Source organism: Diadema antillarum, unplaced genomic scaffold (genome assembly GCF_040938485.1).
Source record: "Diadema antillarum isolate AM-2024a unplaced genomic scaffold, OU_Dant_1.0 seq00000455_RagTag, whole genome shotgun sequence".
Taxonomy (NCBI): domain Eukaryota; kingdom Metazoa; phylum Echinodermata; class Echinoidea; order Diadematoida; family Diadematidae; genus Diadema; species Diadema antillarum.
The window spans coordinates 62496-87732 of NW_027271427.1; the positions used below are offsets into that span (position 1 = coordinate 62496).

At 38.8% G+C, this 25237-nt stretch overlaps 1 protein-coding gene across 1 annotated transcript in view; it reads right to left on the bottom strand.

Moving 5' to 3' along the window:
* The window catches only part of LOC139732904 (pregnancy zone protein-like), a 46009-nt gene extending 22976 nt beyond the window's left edge, over nt 1-23033 (bottom strand). The window contains exons 1-14 of the mRNA XM_071643741.1: nt 22787-23033; nt 15684-15897; nt 11184-11358; nt 9838-9890; nt 9278-9464; nt 8687-8771; nt 8211-8313; nt 7401-7527; nt 6444-6553; nt 5643-5834; nt 4524-4751; nt 3414-3510; nt 2614-2799; nt 1497-1735 (exon numbers count right to left, since the gene is read on the bottom strand). Of these exons, the coding sequence (XP_071499842.1) occupies nt 1497-1735; nt 2614-2799; nt 3414-3510; nt 4524-4751; nt 5643-5834; nt 6444-6553; nt 7401-7527; nt 8211-8313; nt 8687-8771; nt 9278-9464; nt 9838-9890; nt 11184-11358; nt 15684-15897; nt 22787-22866 (2076 nt within the window). The 5' untranslated portion in view covers nt 22867-23033. The remainder of the gene's footprint in view (nt 1-1496; nt 1736-2613; nt 2800-3413; nt 3511-4523; nt 4752-5642; nt 5835-6443; nt 6554-7400; nt 7528-8210; nt 8314-8686; nt 8772-9277; nt 9465-9837; nt 9891-11183; nt 11359-15683; nt 15898-22786) is intronic.
* Nucleotides 23034-25237: the final 2204 nt, after the last annotated feature.

Sequence of the window (25237 nt, forward strand, 5' to 3'; positions counted from 1 at the left end):
AATAACACTGCAGGGAAACATTAATAAGTTACGCTCAGTCAAGGGGAAGGTGCTTTCCATACTGGGTCTTGTTAAATGGTAATCTTATCGTTGATTGAAGGATATCATTACCAGAATCTTGGTTTGGAAGTTTGTTTGTTTTGTTGTTGTTATTTTTTGGGGGACATATCCATGTAATCTGAAGAAAAATGGAAGAAAAATATTACAAATATATGGCTCATAAAGTCATATTATGATATTCTCTAGTCCACATATAGGTATGATAAGAGTATTACTAGTATGAGACACTGCATGTCAATATGCATAGCATTGCATGGTCCCCTTAACGTAGAATGACGTTGGGCTCAGCAAGCACGTAAAACAAACAAACAAACAAACAAACAAACAAACAAACAAACAAACAAACAAATAAAGTGTTCTACAAAATCTGCCAAGAAATATTCAAAGAAATACATGGGGTAGTTTGAGTGATAGCTTTTACCGAGGCATTAAAATTTCAGAAAGCGTATACAGTAAGCTGTATTCAGTATTATGCTACAGTGCATTATGCAGATGCAATGTATGTAAATACCTAACAACAACAGTCACATATTAAGTAGTTGACTAGAGGTTTATCAGTGTTTATGTGAGTGTGTGTATGCGTGCGTGTGTATGTGTGTATGTGTGTGTGTGTGTGCGAGCGGGCACGTGCGTGCGTGCGTAAGGAAATTACTATTCCGTATGCAAACGCTATGAAGATGGATCAAGTTTAATTGTGAAAAGAGGACGGTCCTTCCTAATCTAACTATAAGCTTTGTAGTTATATCACGACACATGTTTAGATTACTAGTACACGTAATATTTCGTCCTTTTCATAGGTACTATATAAACCTCTCTATAAACTGTGCCTTTCTCTACAATTAATATTTGTAACTTGTTTGTCTTCTCACTTTCCCCTCTTTCTCTCCATTTCTCCTCCTCTCGCTCTCGTATCCATATTTCCTTCATACTGTCTTCATTTCTCGTTTGAATACATTTCCGTACATCTTTGCGTGTTTTTTTCATTTTCCTTTATTATTGTTTCCTCAATTATATGTCACTCGAATATCTTTTATTGTTAATTTGTATGAGTACTTTATCATCTGTTTTGTGTCCTTTTTCATTCTTCCTCCTTTCCTTCCATTTCTCCTCTCTCTCGTCATATTTTCTTTCCTTTTTTGTTTACTATATTGTGTATATTATATCATATATTTTTGTAAATTTTTAATTTTTTCTTTGCATCAATAGTATTTCACCCTTATTTACTTTATTATAGTTATTTTGTATATTTTCAAAGTTATTTACAACTCTGTGTGTATTATTGAATTGATAATGTGAAATATGTTTTACATTGTACTTCGATACCCACAACACGGGTTGTGGAGTAAAATAAACTGTCAACTTTTCAACTTTTCAACTTTGTAACGCATAGTAAATAAATAATTGACCATGTAGAATGTTGTTACAGTGGTTCTCACCTCATTCGCTAACCTTCCCTCGACCTCAAACTTGAGGCTGTCAGCCACCACCTCACCGTTGGGTCTGATGAAATAGACCAACATGCTGGTCACTGGGCTCATAGCAGCAGTGACCGTGAATGACCTTTGGGCGGAAAAGAGTTGACCAGGCTCTGTGATGTTGACGTCCACCTCCTCGGGAAAGATGATAGGAAACGAGTAGTCGATTCCACTCTCATCGATGATGACCAAGTCGATATCTAGCGAGAGAAAAAACAACAACAAAACTAGTAACCACTTACTCCATTCATGGCTGTTTGTCACATGGTTTTAGAAATTGTTATGGAAGTTCGTCTTTGAATGAATGGCATTTAAAAAAATGTAACACATTGAATACTCTAAATAGTATCTATTTTAAATTACAAGGAAATACAAATTTAGACTTAGCTAACGGTGTTACAACGGACAGACACTACCTTTTATCAATTATCATCACCAATACCCACCAGTACCCTGGATAAAGAAGACCTTGTATTCCATTCATGCTATCATGTTTGTTATGATAAATAGAATATTTGCTTCAGCTTAGATTGCGAGGGTAACATGAAACCTCTTCCACACGACTTAGATATTATCCATCGTAATATTTTGTCGTCATTTTGAACGAACAGAGGACACAAGAGTTTGACGTATACAGCAGAAGCAGACAAGCGTTGCTATGCACGTAGCAAAGTTGTATGTCTAGAAAACATAGCTTTATATCAGGACTAATTGCAAAATATTCATGCTATCATGTTTGTTATGATAAATAGAATATTTGCTTCAGCTTAGATTGCGAGGGTAACATGAAACCTCTTCCACACGACTTAGATATTATCCATCGTAATATTTTGTCGTCATTTTGAACGAACAGAGGACACAAGAGTTTGACGTATACAGCAGAAGCAGACAAGCGTTGCTATGCACGTAGCAAAGTTGTATGTCTAGAAAACATAGCTTTATATCAGGACTAATTGCAAAATAAAAATAGAAACTTACAGAAGAAAGTTATGTGATTTCTCTCGGAAAGATGTCATTAGTGTATAATTTTTGTACGAGTTTGTTCAGTGGGAGCAGGACTACATTGCGGGAGGTATACCTGACGTGGTGCAGTTTTCAGCAGCAAGGCACCGTGTCCCATTGGACGAATCTCTGTACAGACCGGCGGGACAGGCACAGCCACTGACGCACTGCAACGTACAGATCTCGGGTTCCGGTTCGCCACAGATAAGCGGACAAGCCGTCCCGCAACTGTTCAAGACGAGATCACCCTCGCACTCTGGTGCTGCAAAGGAAGACGAAAGTTGGGCAAAGTTTAGAGAATTTTGTGGAAGAAGACTGAGCTTGGAGGACGGGTTACAGCTCGTTATTCCGAAGGTTCGTTATTCCGAAGGCTCTTTATTCCTAAGATTCGTTATTCCGAAGGTTCATTATTCCGAATTTCATTTTCGGATTAACCAATTTTCGGAATAACGAACCTTCGGAATAATGCCACAAATTTTCGGATCAACGAACCCTTTTTCATTTTCGGATTAACGAACCTCTGGGTATAGGGAATTTGCATGTTTCGGATTAACGACCCTTCGGAATAACGAACAACACACGGAGGGCGAGGGGGGGTGAGATGGAACGAGGAGAGTAGAGAATAGTGTAAAAGAATTTACATGGCTGGAAAGCTGGGAGAAATCACTACTATAGACTAATGTGTGGCATTAGTTCTTCATTACAACATGACCCAAAGCGGCATACGCAAACATGTCACGGCATACCCCCTCCCCGTACACACACACATCATTATTTAAACAGTTGTATATCTGGGAAAGCAATTGCATGGGAACATAGTGCCAAAAAACATTATGAAACGCCTGGGGCATGTGGGGAGTGGCACAAAGAGCTTACTTCCGACAGATCTCTCCTCTTCGTCCACCTGCCTCCTTCGTCTCATCGCTGCTGGCATTGACACTGGGACATCTAGGACATCACCTAGTGACATGAACTAGAGGAGAAAGAGCAAAATATGGTAATGACGATGAAAATGATGACCAGGACAATCATAGAAAAAAAAACACGGCTGTAATGAAGATGATATCAACAATTCATGACATGAAAATTGTAAGAGTTTTGGCATTTTATGTAAAATTTATTTCTTATTTCAATTAACTATCTATAATCTCTATCTCTTCCTTTCATTACATTTTGTACATACCTTTCCAGACATTTGTTTTATGCTAGAAGTGCTATACGATGCATTCTCTATCCCAATCATCAGAATCAAACTCGCCCATGACACCGCTTGTTCAATATCACGCAAACATTCCAACCAACAATCACTTGCTGGCTCACACATGATAAATCATGCAGCAATGGCATTTCTCTTTTTTATGTTAACCTATATGTTACGAAGATATTGCGGAGACAGTGCTGCACCCTGGCATTTGAATGTGTCTGTACTAATCCTTTACGGAGGTGTTGTAGTGCACTATATATTATTTTTTCTTCAGCGAGAGGCAGTGTCACAATATAATCATTTCTTGCATGGTAGCTCCACACCTTGTTACCAGGTTGATTTCCAGTAACAGGAGTAAGAGCAAGCACACAACAGTAAGCGTTTTATCTACATCCGATATAACGGAACTTTAGAGGTCTGCAGTTTCACGAAGTATTGACATTTTGAATTTCATTGTGCAGACATAGTTTACATAATACTAAAAAAAAAGGGTGCATAGTATAAAACTATTCCGTGAAAATCATTAATAATTTTTCAAACTTAAACTGATTTAGTGCAAGGGATGGAATTTCATTCTGTGGAGACGGTAAGGAAATTAAAGAAAAAAAAATGGAGAGCTCTATGAGACACTTATGACATTGCCTCAACTGATTGGAATGATTATCGTTTGTGACCTATCTCCCTGATTATGGTAAAACATTTGAATCTCTAAAATTTCGGACTTTCTTTGATTTATAACGAAGAAATTACGTTTATCTGTTTTCACCAGGATATTGACTTACTGCAAAGAAGAACTGTGTATTTTTATCTGCGTCTGGGTCGTCACTGGTAAATTTCAGGTCCACTGTCTTGGTAGAACCAATGGCCAGGGTATCTTGGATTGGTTCGATTTGGAGAAAGCTGCCGCTCGGCGAAAACTGAGCGCTGATTTGCGACGAAGCGTAGGGGTTGTATACGTGATATTGCTCGTAGTCGGACCGGTTGCCCTTCTCGTAACCAGGAGCCTCAACCTGGAATGGTAAAAAAGCCATCACCAAAAGCGATTGTCACATGACGTGTACCTTACATTATTTCCAACACAAATTGAATCCTACATGCAATTGAAAATCAAACCTTCCTTCGTTTTCTCAGTGAGGAGCGTCCCACTCTTAGACAAAGTCTGCGTCTTGAGCATTATGCAGAGTGAGATTGACGCATTTCAAGTCAAATGGATTATCATTATTATAAAAGGGCAGGGATATTTCACATTCACCTATCCACAATTTTACAGTCATTCATCTCTTGTCGATATATTACAACTGGACAATCCTAGTTAAGATTTAAGCTGGAAAATTACATTTGAGGCATTCTCAAGATCATCAGGGCATCTTATACACCTCATGTACATTTACCTGTCACAAAATCCACCAAAAAGTCTTTCATTAAACGGGATCGTGGGCCTACGAATGAAAGAACGGGCAGCCCTTTCATGAGTATTCTAAACAACCACAAGTCTTTCCGTAAACATATTTTCCCCTCCTTGTCTAGGCATTTTCTTCATGTCATTATTTCTTGCTCGAGAAAACATTACGTTTCTGTACCTGCTTGTTAAGTTTTGCTTTTTTCTGGTTTGTTGTCAATCTCTAAACGTTTCTTAAGAAGTTAACATTGCCGATACTGTCAATCGTTTCGCTTTCATCGGTTTCCGTTTAATCTTTGTTTGTTTGTTTTTTTAAAGCAATTGCCCAGACACACTTGTCAGCTCTCGATTTGCATTTAAATGTCTGCATTGTGACTACAATTTGTGGTAAATCAAAAACAAAACAACAACCAAAACACAATACCAATTATCACCTCAAAGAAGTTACAAAGACAGAGGATTCCGTTTGGGAGAAGCGTTGCACAAAGCCATTAATACTCACAAAAAAGTCAAGAGAAGTTGTCTCTATGTCAACGTCATCAATGCTGAAGGCAACATTGCCAGACTCAGGCGTGGTGTAATTTTTTCTCAGGAGTTCACCGTAGTTCCTGGGCGCATCCTTAGTTGCCGATTGCACTACCAGGGTGATGAATTTGTTAGCGGCAGGTGTGTCATCCGGATTTGTCACAGAAATCTGAGGAAAATAGCGAGAGGTCAAATGTTCAAACTTCGCTATATGTTCTTTTTATCTCGTATCTCTGATCATCGGTTCGAAAGACATGTGCACGCAGCGTTAACACAAATCTACTCAAAAGTCAAGATTTATTGCATGAATTAAAACATGATGATTATAAAAACTACAACGGGCGTCTGCCATCGGAACATTCTGTAATTACTAATGTTAATTTGTTTGTTTTCACGTATTACCACAGTGACCATAATATTTTGACGTGAGTTGCCAAAAATGTCACAGTCTGATCAGATTAAACAACGCTTTATAATTACTGTGCAAATTCAATTGATCATGACGGGAATTGTTAAGAGTGCGTTTGAAAGTGATATCCTTCAGATATCAAGAGCAACGATAGCAAGATTTGACACATGGCTGTAATCTTTTTTTAGTGATAATCGAGAATTATTATTTGTCTGAGCAGAGCTCAAGTGTATTTTGATTGTGCTCATAATTGTTTTCTCCTTCCCTCCCCTTTGGGGGGGGGGGGGGGGCTGTGAGGGCCGGCGGAGGAGGAATATGCCAAACATATACAATCTCATTACATCTCAAATTACTGGTTGGTGAACTTACAGTCCCAAAGAATGGTACTCCAGGTTTGAAGGATGAAGGAACGTTGATTTGGATGCTGAGAGGGTCGAAGCTGATACTGCATATCTCCATAGACTCGGTCAGTTCTTCCCCTAGTCACATGAACAACATTGAGTTCGAAATGAGAGTTAACAAATTCAGGTTTATGGACAACATCTCTCAGTCTGATTGACATAACGCACACTACGATTCCGTGTCAGGTCATGGAAAAAGCACCTTCGACAATACTATACTATACCAGTAGTTGGAGCACGCGGGACTTTTGATACTGCAGCTATTATCTATAATGCGCAGCTTTGAATCCCGCTATCGGCTCTGGCAAGTCGAGCGCTTTTCGTGGTCCGCTGCACAGAGGAAGTCACTTTAGTGTTTAGTAAATGGCAGACAGTAGTACACCGTGTTTACATACATATTGTAACTACCATCTACGATATTTCCTGAGCATATTATGACGAAGTTATCTCGAATGTATATTACGAGGAATACATCTTATCAAAGTGTTTCGAAGATACCTATGTTAAGTGACCATGGAACGGAGAGGGTGAGTGATATATGAATTTACTATTACTCGACTCTTTTTATTGAGGCCATTAATTTCATTTGGCATATACAGTAGTGGCTAACGTTATAGGAATTTATAACCAGGAATAACAATTACTAACGTCAGTCAATTTTTCTCAAGACATCACCGTCTCTCCTCTGGTAGGCTAGATGAAGAAACACAAACCAAATTTCAATTCGTTTACATATAAAATGGTACCTTTGACAAATAATGATAACCACCGAATTTTAAAGAATTTCTATCCTCATGTAAAATTTCAACAGTTTTATCAGTCACCACTACATCATGTCCGCGATCAACATCGAACCACGAAATCAGTCAATCTTTATTGCTAACTGTCTTAAGAGATCAAAAGGGCAATATGTAACTGCACCCACCTGTGACAGAGTCTATGACAGTGGCATCGACAGTGAGCTTCGAGCTCCAGATGGAATATTCTGTCGACATCATCTCAAGATCACTCAGGTCTACCTCAAAGGTGTAGCAACCATCACCGCCCAATTCCTGAGATTGTATAGGATGCAGATCATGCGATCACTTATTGCGAGTTTTGCTACTCTCTCCTATTGAAGCAATACCATTGAGTTTCTCCCTCCAAAAACTCGTGCGATGACCTGTCCTGTCCATTGTTGTTTTTAACTGTATGAGCTACATTAAATTGCTGCTAAATCAACAACTATGATAAACTGGGATACCTTTCATTCCTATTTTTTGTATACACATGGTGTAGGTCTATAACTTAAAAACAAATGTTAGCCAACAGCATGAATTAATCTTAAACACAAAACAACCCACAAATATAAGTACATGGATGATTTTTGCAAATATTATAAGCCTTAGAGCTATCAAAACATCAATACTCAACATGCTATTAGAAACCCTATAAATCCTCAAATCCTTGACTAAGCCATTCTCTGATTAATTCTGACGATACAATCGGAACCTCACTTCATATAATCATTTCAATGGGACCTTGAGTCTTTGGCCCTGAGGGGAATAAACTTTTCTTAGATGAAACCTTTCAAGACAGCAAAACGACGTGTCATCGCAATAGTTTGCAAAATAGACACCGGTGGTTATGAAAAAGTTAAAGATAAGCGTGAATTCCTGCGATTTGGGGCAGGGCGCAAGCTCCGTAAAGTTTGACCACCTCCCTAGTTTGACAGCGGTTTTTTTTTCGCACTCACCCCATCGAAAGGGACTGATGGCCGGCCTGTGTTGTATCGGTAGTACGGCTTGATGTTAACTTCTCCAATAACGGAACCTCGAACGGACTGACCATAGGTGTACCTGTTTGCATATTTTAAGGGAGTAAAAGGAAAAGGATTTGTGCAGGTGACGTCATTATTTTGCCACATCATTCTTTACATAGCAGATCCATGACGACAAGCAGTGACAAGAAAATAAGAAATGGGGTGGGTTATTTTTTTTTTATTTGATTACTAAGATGATTCTGACACCCACGTTGAAAGAAGAATACTGAGAAAACCGGTTCTCACGTAGAAGTTATAGGATGCATTAAGACAGAGAGTGAAGGAAATTGATATCAGTCTTAATTGGTCTTAATCACAAATTATGTGCACTCATCAGAAACCTGCTGTCAAAGAAATTCTGCATGCCTGATCCAACATCCGAGGTTCCCTTCTCTAGATATTCGACTTACTTGGCACAGACGCTGATTTCCGCCGATGTATCGACTAGCGACAGGTAGGATGGACCACTGGCTGTTACTTCATACTTCGGCAGAACTGAAATAAATGCACGCCAGAGAGAAGATCATGACAATTCCGAAATTCCGAAGATTCTTTATAGGTCTGGTTCTATCAGACAGTTCGTAACTAGCTTATGTGCACATTTCCCAATTGATTTTTTTTTCTCAATTGGATAGGTAGGCCTACTTCACTCATTTCAAAGCGACATAATGCATAAGCTTGCCCGACGTAAGAATATATCATGGAATGCATGTTCAAAAAAGAATGAGCTTGCGTAGACATTCAGGTGACCAAAATGGCCAATAAAACTTGTGGAAGAATCCAGTCCATTCTTTTGAATTCAGTGCAATAGCAAACGTATGTATTGGAACGGCAATAGGCTTTATGGTGGGTCTGTTGGCAAATACCATTTGATTAAGGATCACATAAATAATACTTGCACTACAATGAATCTAAAAGCCAACAAGCCTTTCATCACAAATCAGCATTTTTGCTCATGCACAAAGTGGAACTACGAACGGGCTAATTAGTCGGAGACCTACCGTACTCATCTACTGTAAACGAAGTGCGAGCCTCCCTGTCACCCAAGTCTACGATGATACTCCAGTCTCCCAGGAGAGGCTCCGTGGTCATTGGAAACTCGAGATCTACTAGCCCCATTTCTGGTTCCTCGTTGTCCCACTGGGCTAACCGAACGCCAGTTGGGGACTCAATCCAGATCAGGGGTATCTACAGAGAGACACAAGATATTGTCACAATATGTTTCGCACATTTACTTTATGTTCCTGTATGTTCTTCCCGAGGTTTCTAATTCATCGTCGAGCAAATACAACAATTATTTTTTTGTGCTATTTTTTTATATTACACTGGAAATTCGAAATCAACGTTCGAAATAGTTTGTTAGGAAAAGCGAGAAGACAAAGCGTGTCAGATAGACATCCAAGAGTTACAACTCACTCCCCCCCCCCCCCCGAAAATGTAAAAACCAGTATCTGATCTCATTGTTATCATAGCGGAATACAAACTAAAATTCTTGAAGCATGCAAAGTTCATGTTGCTAATCTTGTTTGTATTAATGACGTTATTATATAATTGAACTCACCGTTGAATTATCAGTCTTGAAGTCTTTGTCAATGGACATTATCCTGAATTTGACTGAAGAAGAGAAGGCAATGTCATAATAAAACTAATAAGTTTAATCTACACCAAGATGGACAATACACAATTCTTTTTTACATCGATGCATAAAAAAAATGTCCCTGTAGTATGAAATTTCAAACTTGGTCTAGGAAAAGATGGTATGTGACATTTCAAGTAAGGCACAGTACGAAAATGTGACGTCTTCTTGATAGAGATTATAAAAATATCCAAACTGTCTATCATTTTCATGCTGGAATTTGACTTTACAGGTCACGCATGTGTGTGAGTGCTTTGCCATAATATTGTTCAAAAACAAAGCGTTGCTACCTGTGTTTCTTCATCTGCAGCTAATCGAGTGCGGATGAATCCAGCGTTGCAAAGAGCAAACCTATCCGATCGTCCAGCTATACAGACCCTGAGATGAACTCGTCGTACACATGGGTCAGAGTGAAATATTTCCGCCTACACAATCAATTACACGGGTCAGTAGCTACCACCATTCCAAAGTCATTCAGATCTGGGTGGCAGTGTACATAAAGTTATGAGATTGCGGCCTTCGGGACTATGAAGAGCACTAGAATTACTGTATGAATATACATTGAGACAAGGACGGTGCGCATTTCTGTACGATGGTTCAAAACACCCAACTGTCTTACATTTGTAAAGAGGCTTGTTTTTCTTCCTTTTTTTTTTTTTGCTTTTTAAATTGCCCTTTGGACATGTAGTTTGCTCATTATCCATATTCTTCCTTGCCCGAAACTATACGAAATTAGAAAAAGAAAACCCACATATTACAAACGATTATTTCTCATTAGACTCAAGCGCTGGGGTCTTTTTTAATAACTTTTGAAGTTTGTTATAGCCAAATCTGGGGTTGCAGGAGCTGTGATTTATTAAGAATTTAGATATTAGGTATGTTTCGCAACAAATGCTTCTATAGCCGTCTCAATGTCTCAGCCTTCTCAATAGTTTCTGTTGATTTTCTTTACATTTTTAAAAGGAAAGGTTGAAGAGGAGGGAGCACTGGTTACTGTGTCTTGATTTTGATGATGAAGTGATCTAATAATCCCTGAGCACCGTGTTCATTTTCTACCAACTGCTTTAAGAAATTCTATGCAGGTAATAAGTGCATAACAAAAACAAAACGCTCTCCCTGCCTCCCTCTTTGTATTTTTATACTTTCTCAAACTAGAATGCATAAAATGTGTATTTATTAATATGCAGAGAAATAAAGAGATAGAAAGATACGGATACAGATACACACAGACATTAGGAGATAGATATACCGCTATGAACATAACGTCTTACCTGTTTGGCCAGGTTTGTAAATGGGTTTGTCAGTCTGAATGAGTGTTTCGCGGGCATATTCTGAGATGAGGATTGACTTCTCGCTGTCACAGACGAAGGCGTCATCAGGTTGATTGCTCTCCCTAGCCCTGAAGATGAGCTTGGCATTCTGCCTCGAATTGTCGATACGAGGGACCTAAGCAGAGAAGAAATTCATAATAGAGAAATGAAAATCGTCAATTGTAACTTAAGTTTTTCTCGCTGCTGGGATGTTTGTCCTCTGGTCCTTTAACTCGCAGCTCTTTGTGGAGCATTGCAAACTACAATGCAGTCAGGTATAATAACACACCAGTAGCTCATCGTAGATAGCATAACATGAATTACATACTGTCTTTTGTACTGTAGACACTATCTCTCAACATTTTACTATGGGCAGTTCTACCGCGATAACCAAGGCCTCATCATAGCCACTCAGCGAGGGATTTTGTTTAAAGAATGAGTACAGTATAGTAAAGATCTAAATTATGTCTGGTATTGTGTTTGTTTTGAACACCAACATCTGAAAATATGTTCGACAGTTTGATCTGAAATGTTTATACTTCTCTAGAAACGAAAATGATGATATAGCCTATAGCAGGTTTTTTTTTTAGGCCTTTTCTAAATCTCCTGCTTCATTGTTCGATTATGAGAACTGTTGCTAAGCGGAAAAAAAGTCAACGTAAAATCATCATAGCCATCCACACCTGTGTGTGTTTATCACACAAACCAATTACCAGTGGCGGATCCAGGGGGAGCGCATCGGATGCGCGCCCCAACCCCTTTTATTATTTTTTTTTGTTAAAACAAAAGGGATAGAAAGAAAAAAGGGGGAGTGCGTGCGCCCCCTTTAATTTTGTAAAGGCATCCCCTCTTTACGGAATTTCCTGGATCCGCAACTGCATTACTATGGACCAGCGATTATTTCACATATCTTGGCAACGTATGCAACTCTTGAAATCTGATTGGTCAGTTCCCTCCGAGCTACTCACATAGTATGCCCATAGTCACGTAGACAGAATGGGGATGAGAGAGAGGCTTAACTATACAGTCTTTCTTGGTAACGTACTATGCGGTATACAAACTATTCCATCCAGGGGATAAGCAAATAAATCTACATTTGTATATATGTCATTGTTTATACCTCCTTGCCTAAAGCATAATTCATGTGCTTAATATAACTATCTGAAATTTGCAATATCTCAAGTAGATGTGAAAAAACTGGTATTTAATGGGAACTGCTTACCCCCCCCCCCCCCAAAAAAAAAAGAAGTTTAAATAAACTGCATACATTGATGCTGGAATTGAAAAAAAAGCCAGGCACACTAGTTTAAAGATATATTTCACCATTAGTAGATACACTATAATCGATTTTCAAAAAAAGAAGAAGATATAAAGCAATTGTAAATCGTAGCGGCGAAAAAGAGGCTCTGTTCACTTGAAGAAAAAAAAAATACAATGGTTTGGAAGTGAAATTCCCCAAACATCGACAGCTTAAAGGGAATGGCTAGTAACCAATCAGTGGGAATCAGTGGAAATGCTGAGGGAGGATTGTTCCAATCCTTTCCTTGTGGGATTCATTTAAGAGTATATCATATATCTACTGTTGTGTGAAAATTATTTGCTTCAGAACGGTCTCATATTCAAGTAATGTGCAGATTAATGCCCCGTCACTGACCAGGCACGCTAACCTGGAAACATTAAACTGCACATTACTTGAATATGAGACCATTCTGAAGCAAATAATTTTCACACAACAATAAATATATAATGTACTCTTAAATGAATCCCACAATGATTGGAACAATCATCCTCCAGCATTCCCACTGATTCCCACTGATCAGTTACTAGCCATCCCCTTTAATGTAAGAGTGACTAAAACCCAAGACAAAAAGGGCTGACCCAATCAGTCGAATGCCATTTAAGAAAATAAAGCAGTCTTAAGAGGAAAAAAGAAATCTATGCAATCAATAACCTTCGGTACTAGGTCTAATCTAAAACGCTCTAGATTTCTCAGAGAACCTTCGGAGTAAAAATATCTCCTGCAATAGAACTTTGTAATTGCTGTTGCACAACGCTGTTCGTAATGAAGGCTTTGAACTCTTTCCGAAATAACAAATCTGCACTCAGCACATTCTGTCCAGCCCACATGCCAAACTCATTAATCCTCCCTCATGCATCCCCTGACAATGCTCACAAGGACGAAATCACGCGTGACATATCATTTTCTTCCATTGGACGGTTGCTGCCCCATGCCTCATCCCACTTCATTAAAGGCTTGTCAATATTATTGAGGTCTGTTTTAGCAATTCTATGGGGCCAACCTTGTTGTGGAGGCTTTTACATCCTGTTTTAGCAACCTGTCAAAACAACACATTTACTTTTCCACGCTTTGAAATTCATCACCCACAGTCTTTCATCTCATTGGCCAGAATACTAGTAGTACGTGCACCAGCAAAGATTATAGACATGTCAAATTTGATTGCCCCTGACAAACCAAAGTGAAACAGCACCAACAGCATTGCATCCTACATTATTGAAAAGTACAGTTGCCCCAAATGCAGATCATGTTCCAAGTCAACGGAAAATCTTTTAAACATTTTCATTTTCTTTTTAAATCCTTGCCACCATTTTCTTTGACCGGTTATCTTCAACTACTGAGAATATTTCGGCCAGTCACTAGACAAATAATAACAATTGCAACCCTTGATTGTAGCTATATAGTGGCAACTGATGGTATCGGTTACCGGTAATTATAGACAGATGCATTACTGTTATGTCCACGGTGCATTAGGAAATTCTTCAGATCTACGATATAGTAGCAAGGCTGTAACAAAAGAGGGCACAGAACCTTGAGTACAGAGATAATCAACAGTAATACACAATTGAATTAATGTGAGTTTCTTTGCCCACTCTCTCCTTTTCAGGTAACTGCAAATTTCGAAGTACAAGTAAAACATAATGTATGCGGCTTACGATGAAATAAGACTTTCATTAAGAAAATTACCTATAACCACTTCTTCAACTATTTTCACAAATAAAACAAATACATGTATGCTATGAATTTGTCCTCAACATTACAATTTTTAACGAGCAAGGACCGAAGTTCGTACGTGCTTTCACAGTATTTATAAAGGTCATTGCAGCTTGGCGGTGGAATTATTTATTTATTATTGTCATTATTTTTTTAAAAAGATATTCAACATGTTCAAGTTGGGGACCAGCAGTCAGCCTTACTACGGTTCTCCACCAGTCTACACCTCAGGAAGTATATACCGTCCATCGCACGTTAACTGGAATGAAATCTGCCAATCAGTACACGTATCTGGGAAGCATAATATCCTCTTATTCAAAAGATCTACGAGGAGATTGACAACCATTTTGGTCACGGCAGACATCGCTTTTGACAGACTGTACCACGGTGTCTGGAACAAATAAAGTTGAATCTTGAATCTTGAAAAGACAATATCATAGAAACATGTGAAGTGGGAAGAAAAGTTCAGTATCTTTAGAGTCGTCATATCGCCCACTTTCCTGTATGGATCCGAATCTTGTTTAACCTACAGACACAAACTCTGACCCCTGAAAAGACTTCATCACACACATTGAAGTGCTTGGCACATCTCCGTGACGGAGGCATCATTGTCTGCCCACCCTTTACGGTGAACTCTCCACTGGTCACCGTAACTTAGGGATACCCAAGAAGAGATTCAAGGTTTCCATCCGTTAGCATGATTAAATCGTTGAATAGTGATCGTCACCAGTAATCTGACCGAGCCAACACGCTTGGTGAGCGCTGTCCACGGGTCACTGCAGTCTCCTTATTTGAGACCGTTCAAACACCCATGAGGACAAGCGTATCGGGAGAAACAACAACAACAACAACAACAACAACAACAACAACAACAACAACAACAACAACAACAACAACAACAACAAAATGAATGAATAAATAAAGCAAATATTAGTTTGGCCACAACACCAAACCCGAAATCGATTTTTTTTTTCTACAGCCGCTGCTACAGCTGATTGTTCATTCAAAGATTTGCCTCATCAGCCATCAGCTAGATATCCATATTTTGGATAAGTGAACATCACCGTACAATGTACCAGGTACCTAGATTTCCTTTTTTATTTTGTTAATCAAAAGTAAAAAGAAAATACGCTAGGGTACATGTTCCATATTTGGGATGTTGGGAAGAATTCAATGAGAAGGCAGTCTAAAGTCGAGTTTTTCTTTCCATTAATGTTTTTATTAGGAGCCTTTTATTCTGAAAAAGGGACAGGAGAAAAATCGCTTTAATTATTTCTTTTACATATCTTAACTAGGGAACAGAGAGGTATTATGCACTTTTTCTCATTTAACATAGCATCTTTGGCTCCTTCAGAGAAGGAGTTTACTTTTGCTCAAAATATCCCAAGTGCGAACAACTTGGGCCTCGGATCCTCTTGAATTAAAATCGATCCAATAAGTTCTGCTTATACCTCAAAGTCGAAGCACTCCCTCTTAGAGCTCATGCTGTAGTCAGACACAGTCAGGTTTTGCGGTTCTCCGGCAGTATCTCTCCTCCACCACGAAAACTCTTCCCGTAGGGACAGGGAGAAGTCGATGTCGACTTCATCGAGGAGGTTGACACAGATTCTCTCCGTAGTACCCGCCAAGAGAATCTTTGGCGACGTCACCAGGTATTTGAAGCCACTGCGGAAAGAAATTGGTGAGACAATCATGATAGTAATCGTAGCCATCTGCTTGTTACTTGAAATGATATGACTTATGAAAACTTAGTTCATGGCATGTGTTGACGGGTTAAGCTCATGATTATATAATTTCTTTGTAAAAAATATTCGAGAATTACCTTAGTCATATGCAAAATAATCTTTATCAATACTGACTGCAACACCTTGTCAAATCTCAAACAAGGCGAAACTGGAAAAACGATAAACTTTCACGTGGGACATGAGTTTGTATGATTACTTGACGAAGAACGAATGGTGCGTTGATATAGCTCTGTCTCATACCTCCTTGGTGTGGCTAATCCGCAAATACATAACATATGTGTTAAGAGACAGCAGGACAAGCGTATAAATGCGGCTTTTTTCTTCTTTTTTTTCTAAGTGTAAGTAAGTAATATGGTTGGACTATTTTGAATACGTTATAATTCTGCCTTCACATTCTAACTTGTATAGGCCCTTATACTGCTTCGATATTCCAGGTAGGCGAACGCGTGATTTTAAACAAGGTAATTGTTCTTGAAGCTTCAAGTGATAAAAAATCCCTTTTATGCTCCCTCGATACTAATCTCCCTATTATCTCCCCCTTCTACTTTTAATTTCGATCCCCTCCACTCTCTCTCTTTCTCTCTCTCTCTCTCTCTCTCTCCCTTGACATTTTCTCCCTTTAACATGTTGATTCAGGTAATGTCTGTTCAAAAAGAATTGTTAAGAGGGCATAGTTTTTGCCTATGCCACAGAGGGGCAAGACATTGCACCTGATACACCTCGCGAGCAGTCTTCATTATTATCTGAAATCGAAATCAGTGCGGTTTCATTAGTCTGTATGGATAATTCATTTGTTTTGGTTTTTCCTTGGCGTGACATTGGCCGCGGCTGTTTCCTCCGGACACGGTAATGAACAGTAACATCGGACTTGACGGCAATGAAATATGGTTCAAGGACATCTCATGGCAAATATCATTCCATTAATATCGTTTGCCGGTGAACGTTTACAATTCTTTTTTTTTTCTTTTGCTGTACTGTCCCCTCTCCCCCTCACTTCTCTTTCTCTTTCTCCCATGTGCGTCGGTGTATTCAAAAAATCTGATATGATAGAAACTCATTATAAACAGAAGGTGAATGCACATGGGCTGTTTTTACTATCAATAATTGAACGTTCTTCGAACTTTTCAGAAAGTGGTCACAACGAAGATTTGTCGTCATGAAATCATCTGTCTCCTATCGTTCTGACAGCATAGTTTACTTTCATTAATCCACTTCCACTAACACATACCATTACGTCCTCCAAAGCAACCATTATTGTGAGCAAAGCTCTCCTACACGGTGAACTTCTGCAAGTAATGGCTCACCCGTTCAATCACACAATCATTAAACAAAAACACAGAAGAAAAAAAGTGACGTCTCATCCCGATTTATGGTTATGACACCGCAACACAAATTATAGTTCAGTAAATGTGATAGGTTGATGGTTTTGTCCTTTATTTACAACAGAATGGCAAATTATTACGATGGCGAACATGTTTTTTTTTAACATATTGATATTGGTCACAGCAGCATACCGTTAGGCCTCCATACTTAAGTCCTAAAGTCTCGGTTCCACATAACAAAGACCCCTTCGGGACCACTGAGATACCAAAAACTGGCAAGATCCATCAGCAGTCGCCAAGGCAAGATGAAAATAATCTCTATGCGGAATTGCTCTACAAACCCTTGAAAGTCATTAAAAGTACAAACAGCAATTTCCCACCAAATTTCTCAGAGATCTCTTTGGGACCTACGTTCACGGAAAGACCAATAAGACTATTGAGAGATCACTGAGAGATTATCTGAAATACTCCCTGAGATCTTCGAGAGATCGATCAAGATCTTTGAAAAACTAATCTTTCAAGGCTCCCACAAAGATCTCTCAATAATCTTTCAGTGAGCCTCTCCAAAAATATGGCAATTCTTGAGAGACTGTCGAAAGATATTTGAAAAACTATATAGTATGGCCCTCTTTAGCGCTCATATAGAGATCGATGAAAGACTGCCGAAAGACCACTGAAAGACCATTTTCATGAAAGACTACGGAAAGACCATTTTGAACCTTTTCAATTTTTTTTTGGAAATCATGGAAACCATGAAATTCACTGAAAGATCAATTAGGAATTGTGAAAGACCTTGGAGATCATATCAAAAGTTCACTGACAGATTACTGAAAGATCTGTCAATTTGTACGGTCTTTAACTGGTCTTTCAGAGGGTTCGTCCTGTGTGAAAAGTCCAAAAATGAAGAAAGGAAGATTTCATCCCCCACAAGTCTCTCAATGATTTACACAAACACAAACACACACAGACAGACACAAATTCAAAACATACATACACAAATACACACACAGGCACAAACGCATCCACATTATACACACTCATCCCTACAATAGGTACTTGTAGGAGTACCCCGTTATTTTCTCGCAAAGACAAACATTCCGACAACGCCATTTTTTAGAACCCCACAGTGCCTGACTAAATAAAGCAAAAGATTAAGATGAACCCCTCCCCACAATGCACTTTTGCTCGACAACATATAAGCACACACACATATGCACACACACAGATCACTAAATTTCCCATTTGTTTAGGAGTTCAACGCCGAGTAATGCTTTCACAGACATAGAATTATGATGACTTAGCACTTACCGGTAGAAAAATAGAGAGGCAGAATTTAATCAGTTATTGACAATTAAGAGAGAACATGTAAATAATTTGTATGTGCAATTATATCCACGATACTTGTCAGGGAACGACAATCTTCGCCTTACCTGACTTTAAGTAATATCATTGTAACCGATATTGTTGCTTGAGATATGGATAAGAGTTGGTCAACCTTCTTATTTTCTTTAATTAATTATTTTATTGCATTTTTCTAATCTTTTGTAAGGGCAGCAGGGTACCTAAATCATAAAGTTCCTTCTGAACACATTAATAACCCCATCCCACATAGAGCAAGACCTCTGAAAGAACACTGACAGACTGACTCAATCAGTCAGATTATCACATTCAATAATTTTCAACCTAAATCGCACATTTCTTTTACATGAAAAATTCTTCCCTTAGCCTTCGTTCATGCATAATCAGACGGTGACTTTCACCTTTCAGGAGATTAAGATTGTTTATCCCTACATCTATGTCGGGTGTAAGCAATAATAGATGAATACCTTTCCGGCACCATTCCAATATGATCTGCCCTCCATAACCTGTGATCCTTCTACAAACCGCGTACATCCGGCACATCCGCCAAACCTATCCAGGTCAGAGCTATGCCTCGCTAAAATATCTCTTTCCTATCTCCATAAGTCGGTTGCTGAATCTCTCCCCTACGTCTGTCTCTTTACTTGCCTACGAAACGACCAGCAACTATTTTTTTTTTTTGGTTTTTATTTTTTGTCTGTAGGCATCAGTCACCTGCTTCTGTATGTTAGCGGTCTTTATTACCCCTTTGTTATTTGTAAGTTTTGAAGAATATTAAGTTGATCAACTTGATTCGGGGTTCACAGACAGGCTAAGACATACAATGCTATGATATGAAATAATAGAAATGCCAGTCAGACTCGGCGATGGGAAACCCATTTGATCACGTAACAGGAGAAAACGAGGTTCCATATCCTGTTACGTACAGTCATGGCTGGCGGAGGGTGACGGTCAGTTTCATATTGAAAACTCTTCCATAAGTTCATTACAAGTACATTCCACTCTCGTTAAAGATATGTCCTCGAATAAACAATGCATAACTTTAAGCAAAACCAAGAGATGATAAAAGAGGAAAATGTTTATGGGTTGGATTATCGATTTGACTCATCATTCTCAATGTCGACTCGATCGCGCTAAATTGCATTTAAAACCCCCAGTTATTAGCTTAATTAGTTGTTATGATGGCAATATAACAATGGTGCCACTGTCCACGATGCGAAAGCATTATGTAGCAGTGATCTGTGAACTGAGAGTGTATGCCAACACTGGAAGAAAGAGCTGAGCTCTTGTCCCAAGGTGGAGTACACACTTAGGTCGGTTTCTCAAACCTGGCATTATAGTTTCAGCCATAATTCTACACAAATTAAAAAAGGATCATAAAAGTATTTGTGTTTATCATATCTAATCTATGAGATACTTATCTTAACGTAGTCTGAAGAAAACATCATGTATTATTGTCAAAATTCATGATAAACCCAAACTCGCGTTTAATTGTGAAAAGGGGCGATATGTCAAGATTTCGTCTTCTCGACTTTTGTGGCTCGACGAGAGAGAAATCTTAAATTCTCAGCATCCTTCTCACTGGTTATACTGAGGGATAGGACTTAAAGCTTTGTTTTCATGATAGATCGTTTGTAAGAGTGGAAGTATTTTTATAGTGACCATGTTAGATGAATCCAAACAAATAAAGAAATATATATAAACAAACAAACAAACGAACAAGCAAACAAACAAACAAACAACGACGAGTCTACAGTCTACAAACACAATCATTAAATGTACGTTTTACGTTATTTGAAAGCACTGGAATCACTCATAACCGCCCCTACCATTTTCTCCCATCACCATCATGGGTGATTTTAGGCGAAGACCACCCCCTGGCAGGAATTCGAACTACTACTAGCTTCAGTTTCATTACAAGCGATGGTATCCAAGTCAAGTTCACCAGCTAACGATTCTAGTTGTCCAACTTAAGATGCCACACAGCAGTTGTTTTTGTCCACGTTTCAGTACATGTAACATTTAGTTCTGTCTCTGTTTTTACTATCGTGCATCATAAATGTTGTAAAACGAAATAATATTCAAACTGTGAATCATCCTCGTACTCATGTCGACAAAATAATGATAGATGATTTTTTTTCAAATCATTTTGGATACATGAAATAAATGAACTTTCTTGTCAAAACAAAATGAAGTGTTATTTCCCATATTCAAAAGTTATTATTGATGCATCATTGCAACTACCAGTGATTTAATTCAAAGGATTTTCAATTTTCACGCATTCCAAATCAGTCAAATGGGTGTGAATATATCTGTCAGTGAAACACTTGATGTGAGGCAATTGTATCATGATTTCATAGATCTTGCATGAGTGTGAGATCGATAGTAACGTTTCATGAGAACGTGTAAGTCTTGAGAATTTCAAAACATTATTATCTTTGAGGCGATAATACGATTAATAATGAATGAGAAAAACAACAACAGCAACAACAACGTACCAAATATTGGTTCTGGAAAATGGGGGGGGGGGGCAAGCTGCAGCCTCCCACACTTTTGGCAGATAAAAAAAAAAGTATTGAAATGCGAGAATTGCTATGATTTTCCAAAGTTCCTATAGGGAGCATTGACCCTTGACCAACCACTACAACCCCCAAGAGCCAACCCCACACATGGTACCTGCCCACTGACCGACTACCATCCTGACATGTGATACCCACATGTTGGACCCTCATACTTTGCGATATATGATATAGTTGCATATTCTGATACCTGGAGCTTACTATCGTATTTCCGGTTTGACTCCACCGGCACCTCGACCTGTAAACTTATCGGCCCAAGTTGAGGGTAGACAATTGGTTTTCAGAGTTATGCCCTGGGCCAGTGTTCAAGGCCTGGATGAACATTTACATATATGGAGCTACCGTGGTGTAACTTCGTGTTTACCAAAGTCATATTTAATTTCTGCCGATTAATTCACACAATTTCACATTCTTAGTCATTTATAGCTCTTACCTAGCTTGCTCATCGTGTTCCACATGCAAACTAGATGACTTTATTTGTATTGAAGGCAAAATGATTGCCAGTGACGGAAAAAGCTAGAACTGAAATGTATTATTGCAATATTCAGTACATCACCTTGCTCACAGAACATGATAATATATCGCTGAATATGAGGAAATCTGCCGGGTGCATGTCACGAGTTCGACACTTACGAATCATACAGCCCACGAGTCATACAGCTCATGAGTATATAATACCCTCCAGCCCACGAGCTATACAGCCCATGACTTTATCACTAAGCAAAAAAGGCCCGATGAGTCCCACACTATAGGCAAACAAGGCCCACAAGTTCGACACTAAGCAAATAAGGCACATGTAACCGACGCATTCAGCCTCGTGATGTAATGTCGGTCTCGTGGACCGTTTTTGCTCAGTGTCGAACTCGTGGGACTTGTTTGCGTAGAGTCGAACTCGTGGGCCTGTAATATTGTTTGCCTACAGTGTCGGACTTATGGGCCTTACTTGTCTAGTGTCAAACTCATGGGCTGTATGTTTAATGGGTGTCGGTCTCTGACAGCTAAAGATCAGGTATGTCACTGCACAAGCTGTTTTGATGACAGCATTCTATGGGTGACCTTTTCCAGAGATGTGTGAATTACAATATTTTATGATATTCTTCTCTCAATGCATGCGTATCCAGATTTCGCGTAACCTACATGAATGGGCGATTTATTGATGTTGTATGTTCATTAAAATCACTAAGAAAATTACTTTATCTCTTAAATTCTAAAGATAAGTTATATGTTTCATATAAATCAACAATTAATAAATTCATGAAATTTTATATTTCTGATGCATACTCACGATTAGTTTCTTTGACGCAAATCGGTAAAATATTGGCTATATAGCTTCTTTACTGCCCTATCTTGGCTGATATTTTCATTCATCACAAAGAGAGAGAGAGAGAGAGAGAAAGAAATATACTCGCATTCAATCGTTACATGAATATATCCACAAAACGGAGTTGCTTGTCACATTATAATAACCAATGCCACGTGAGAATATAAAATGGCGCCAAGTTCTTTAACTAGATAGGGCACTAAAGAAATTTACAAAAGTTCCACTTACCATTGGTCATCAGGCGCATCACACCAAACCCCACCAGTAAAAGCAAGACACAGTACAGCCGAAATGAGCAGTGTTCTCATCTTGAATCTATGGCGAAGGCATTACACTGAGTAAAAAAAGGTTTAGATTTGTTTTAGATCCAGCCTGGTTCCTTGTCGACGTGTTCAACGCCCTGCCTTTAAGGAATGGGGAACCAACTGTAGAAGACCTGGTCCAGAGGACTGGTTTAGCTATGCGAGCGCTATGAGTGTTGTCAAAGCCACTGAACACCACCGTCTCCTTGCACGCTGTTATAAGTCACAACTGAACTCCTTCGTCAACTTCCGGAATACTTTCGGCCAATACGCGATGAGAGCTATCACGCTGTAGCATACACGTAATAGCACAGTAGCCTAAATTCAGACCATTGGGTATTTTAAATTCTTTTCTTTTATCTTCCAAACACTTGTAAATTAAAACCCTGTCAAACATTCATCGTCATAGAAAAGGTGAAAGAACATTGCCCCGCAAATACAGGCTACTTCCCTATATAATGTTTAGTTGTCGACTTCGTACTTTGTAAAAAGAAAAAGAAACTTTCCCACCTGGGAGTAGACTAACAAATATCATGTTCTTTCCGTAACCACAGAGCTGACGTAGATAATCTCACATGACAGACATTCTCTGACAGATTCGTGCTCAAGTAAACACGTTAACATGACTTGAGATTCTCATCCACAATCGAAGGCGCTCAGGCGATGGAAAGTAAGAACGAGCAGTCGTGGTCTGCCTGTCCTTTCTACACTATAGATAACATGTCATTGATATATCTATCGACCTGACCTGGGTGGGAGTAAGTTAATTGGATTCTGGAATGGGATTTATCGGTCTGTCCCCAAGAGATAAGTTTGGACTGTGTGGGATCTCTGGAAGAAAAGAAAATAGTCTTTGGACAAAATTCGAAAAACAGTTTGTTCTTTGGCAAGATATGACTTGAGATTAGACTGAAGGGACCAGCGGAGGAAAGGACAAAAAGGTTGCAATGTTGAGTGAAACCACAAGAAAAGGAGATAGTATATCTATAAACTGATCATTTTTGACATATTCTATCTGATAAATATTTTTGATTTTTATCTGTCGGATATACGTCTACATATCCGATATTGATTATACTGTGTATCGGATGCAAAGCTCCGAAGTTTTCTTGACAATGTTTTAAATTAGTGTGTAAAGTGTACCATCTGCCACGACCGCTAGTCAAAATTCTCAACCAGCAGTGTTATTATTGAGAGTATACAAGAAAGACACAGAGCCTCAGTCGATGATGTAGGTGAGATAAGCTCCTTCCCTTTATCCTCTTCCGTGTTCAAACGAAATCAGCGTTTCCTCTTCCTGCTTCCCTTCCTCCAATTCACTTCAAACGTGTAAACTCAGACTTATTGTCGTATCTATGAGCTGCTAGCTCGTAAAAACTTGCATAAGCCTTAGCCTTTCCATGTGTTATTTTGATATAGTTCTTTGGGACTTTGTATATGCCTTGTTCTATTATTTGTAATCAAACAGCAATTTTTACATCATTTTATGTCATTACATCATTTTATATCATGACGATTGTATAGACATACAGATGGTACATAAACCATGAAATCAAACCAAACCAAATCAAACTTCTTCATGATCATTATGAAACAGGACTTCACAGATGTGCGGTGTGTATAAAGCTAATTATCATATACTGTTTATATAAGACAGTGACATCGCACAAACTCAGCATTTGGAAGATGCATGCAATTGATAACTGATATTTCTAAAAGAAGCAAACACATGCACACACATACACATCCCCCAGACACACATACGCGCGCTTTATTATAGGCTTACTCTGTAACAGATTGTGTTCAAGAAATAAACGGATTGTCCGATTTTCCCCAAACTTTCACTGATCTGTTCTACTAATATTGCTGCATTCTCTCATGTTTGTGAAGGTGAACTTGTCCTTTAAATCATACCCACTGTCACTACTGTAATTACATACTTGATTGATGTAGTCATTTTTTTTCATTCTGTTAAATGCCTTACGTGCTGCATTTTACTCATCCGGAAATTATCGGACACTTAAGTGACTTTACTTGACGGCATTGAATTAAAGGTACCATGAAGAACCCGCGTGCAGACTTGTCAACAAATTGTCTTTATGTGTTTGTTTAATCACCTCAATTAGTACCCACACCTGGGAAATATATTAAATTACCCATTTACTTTACACGCGCATACACTTTTCCATAAGCGGGTACCAGCATGCGATTGATTACAAAGTTTACGTAAACAAAATCAATAAGCCAACCAGTACCTTAGTTCATAAGCGCTGTTCATTAATCCGTACCTGCATAGTTTCTTTCTTGATTGTGTCTTTAGAGATTGGCAAGAAGAGCCTCTCAGCTCATTCTCTGCAGTGGTGTGAGGAGAACTGTG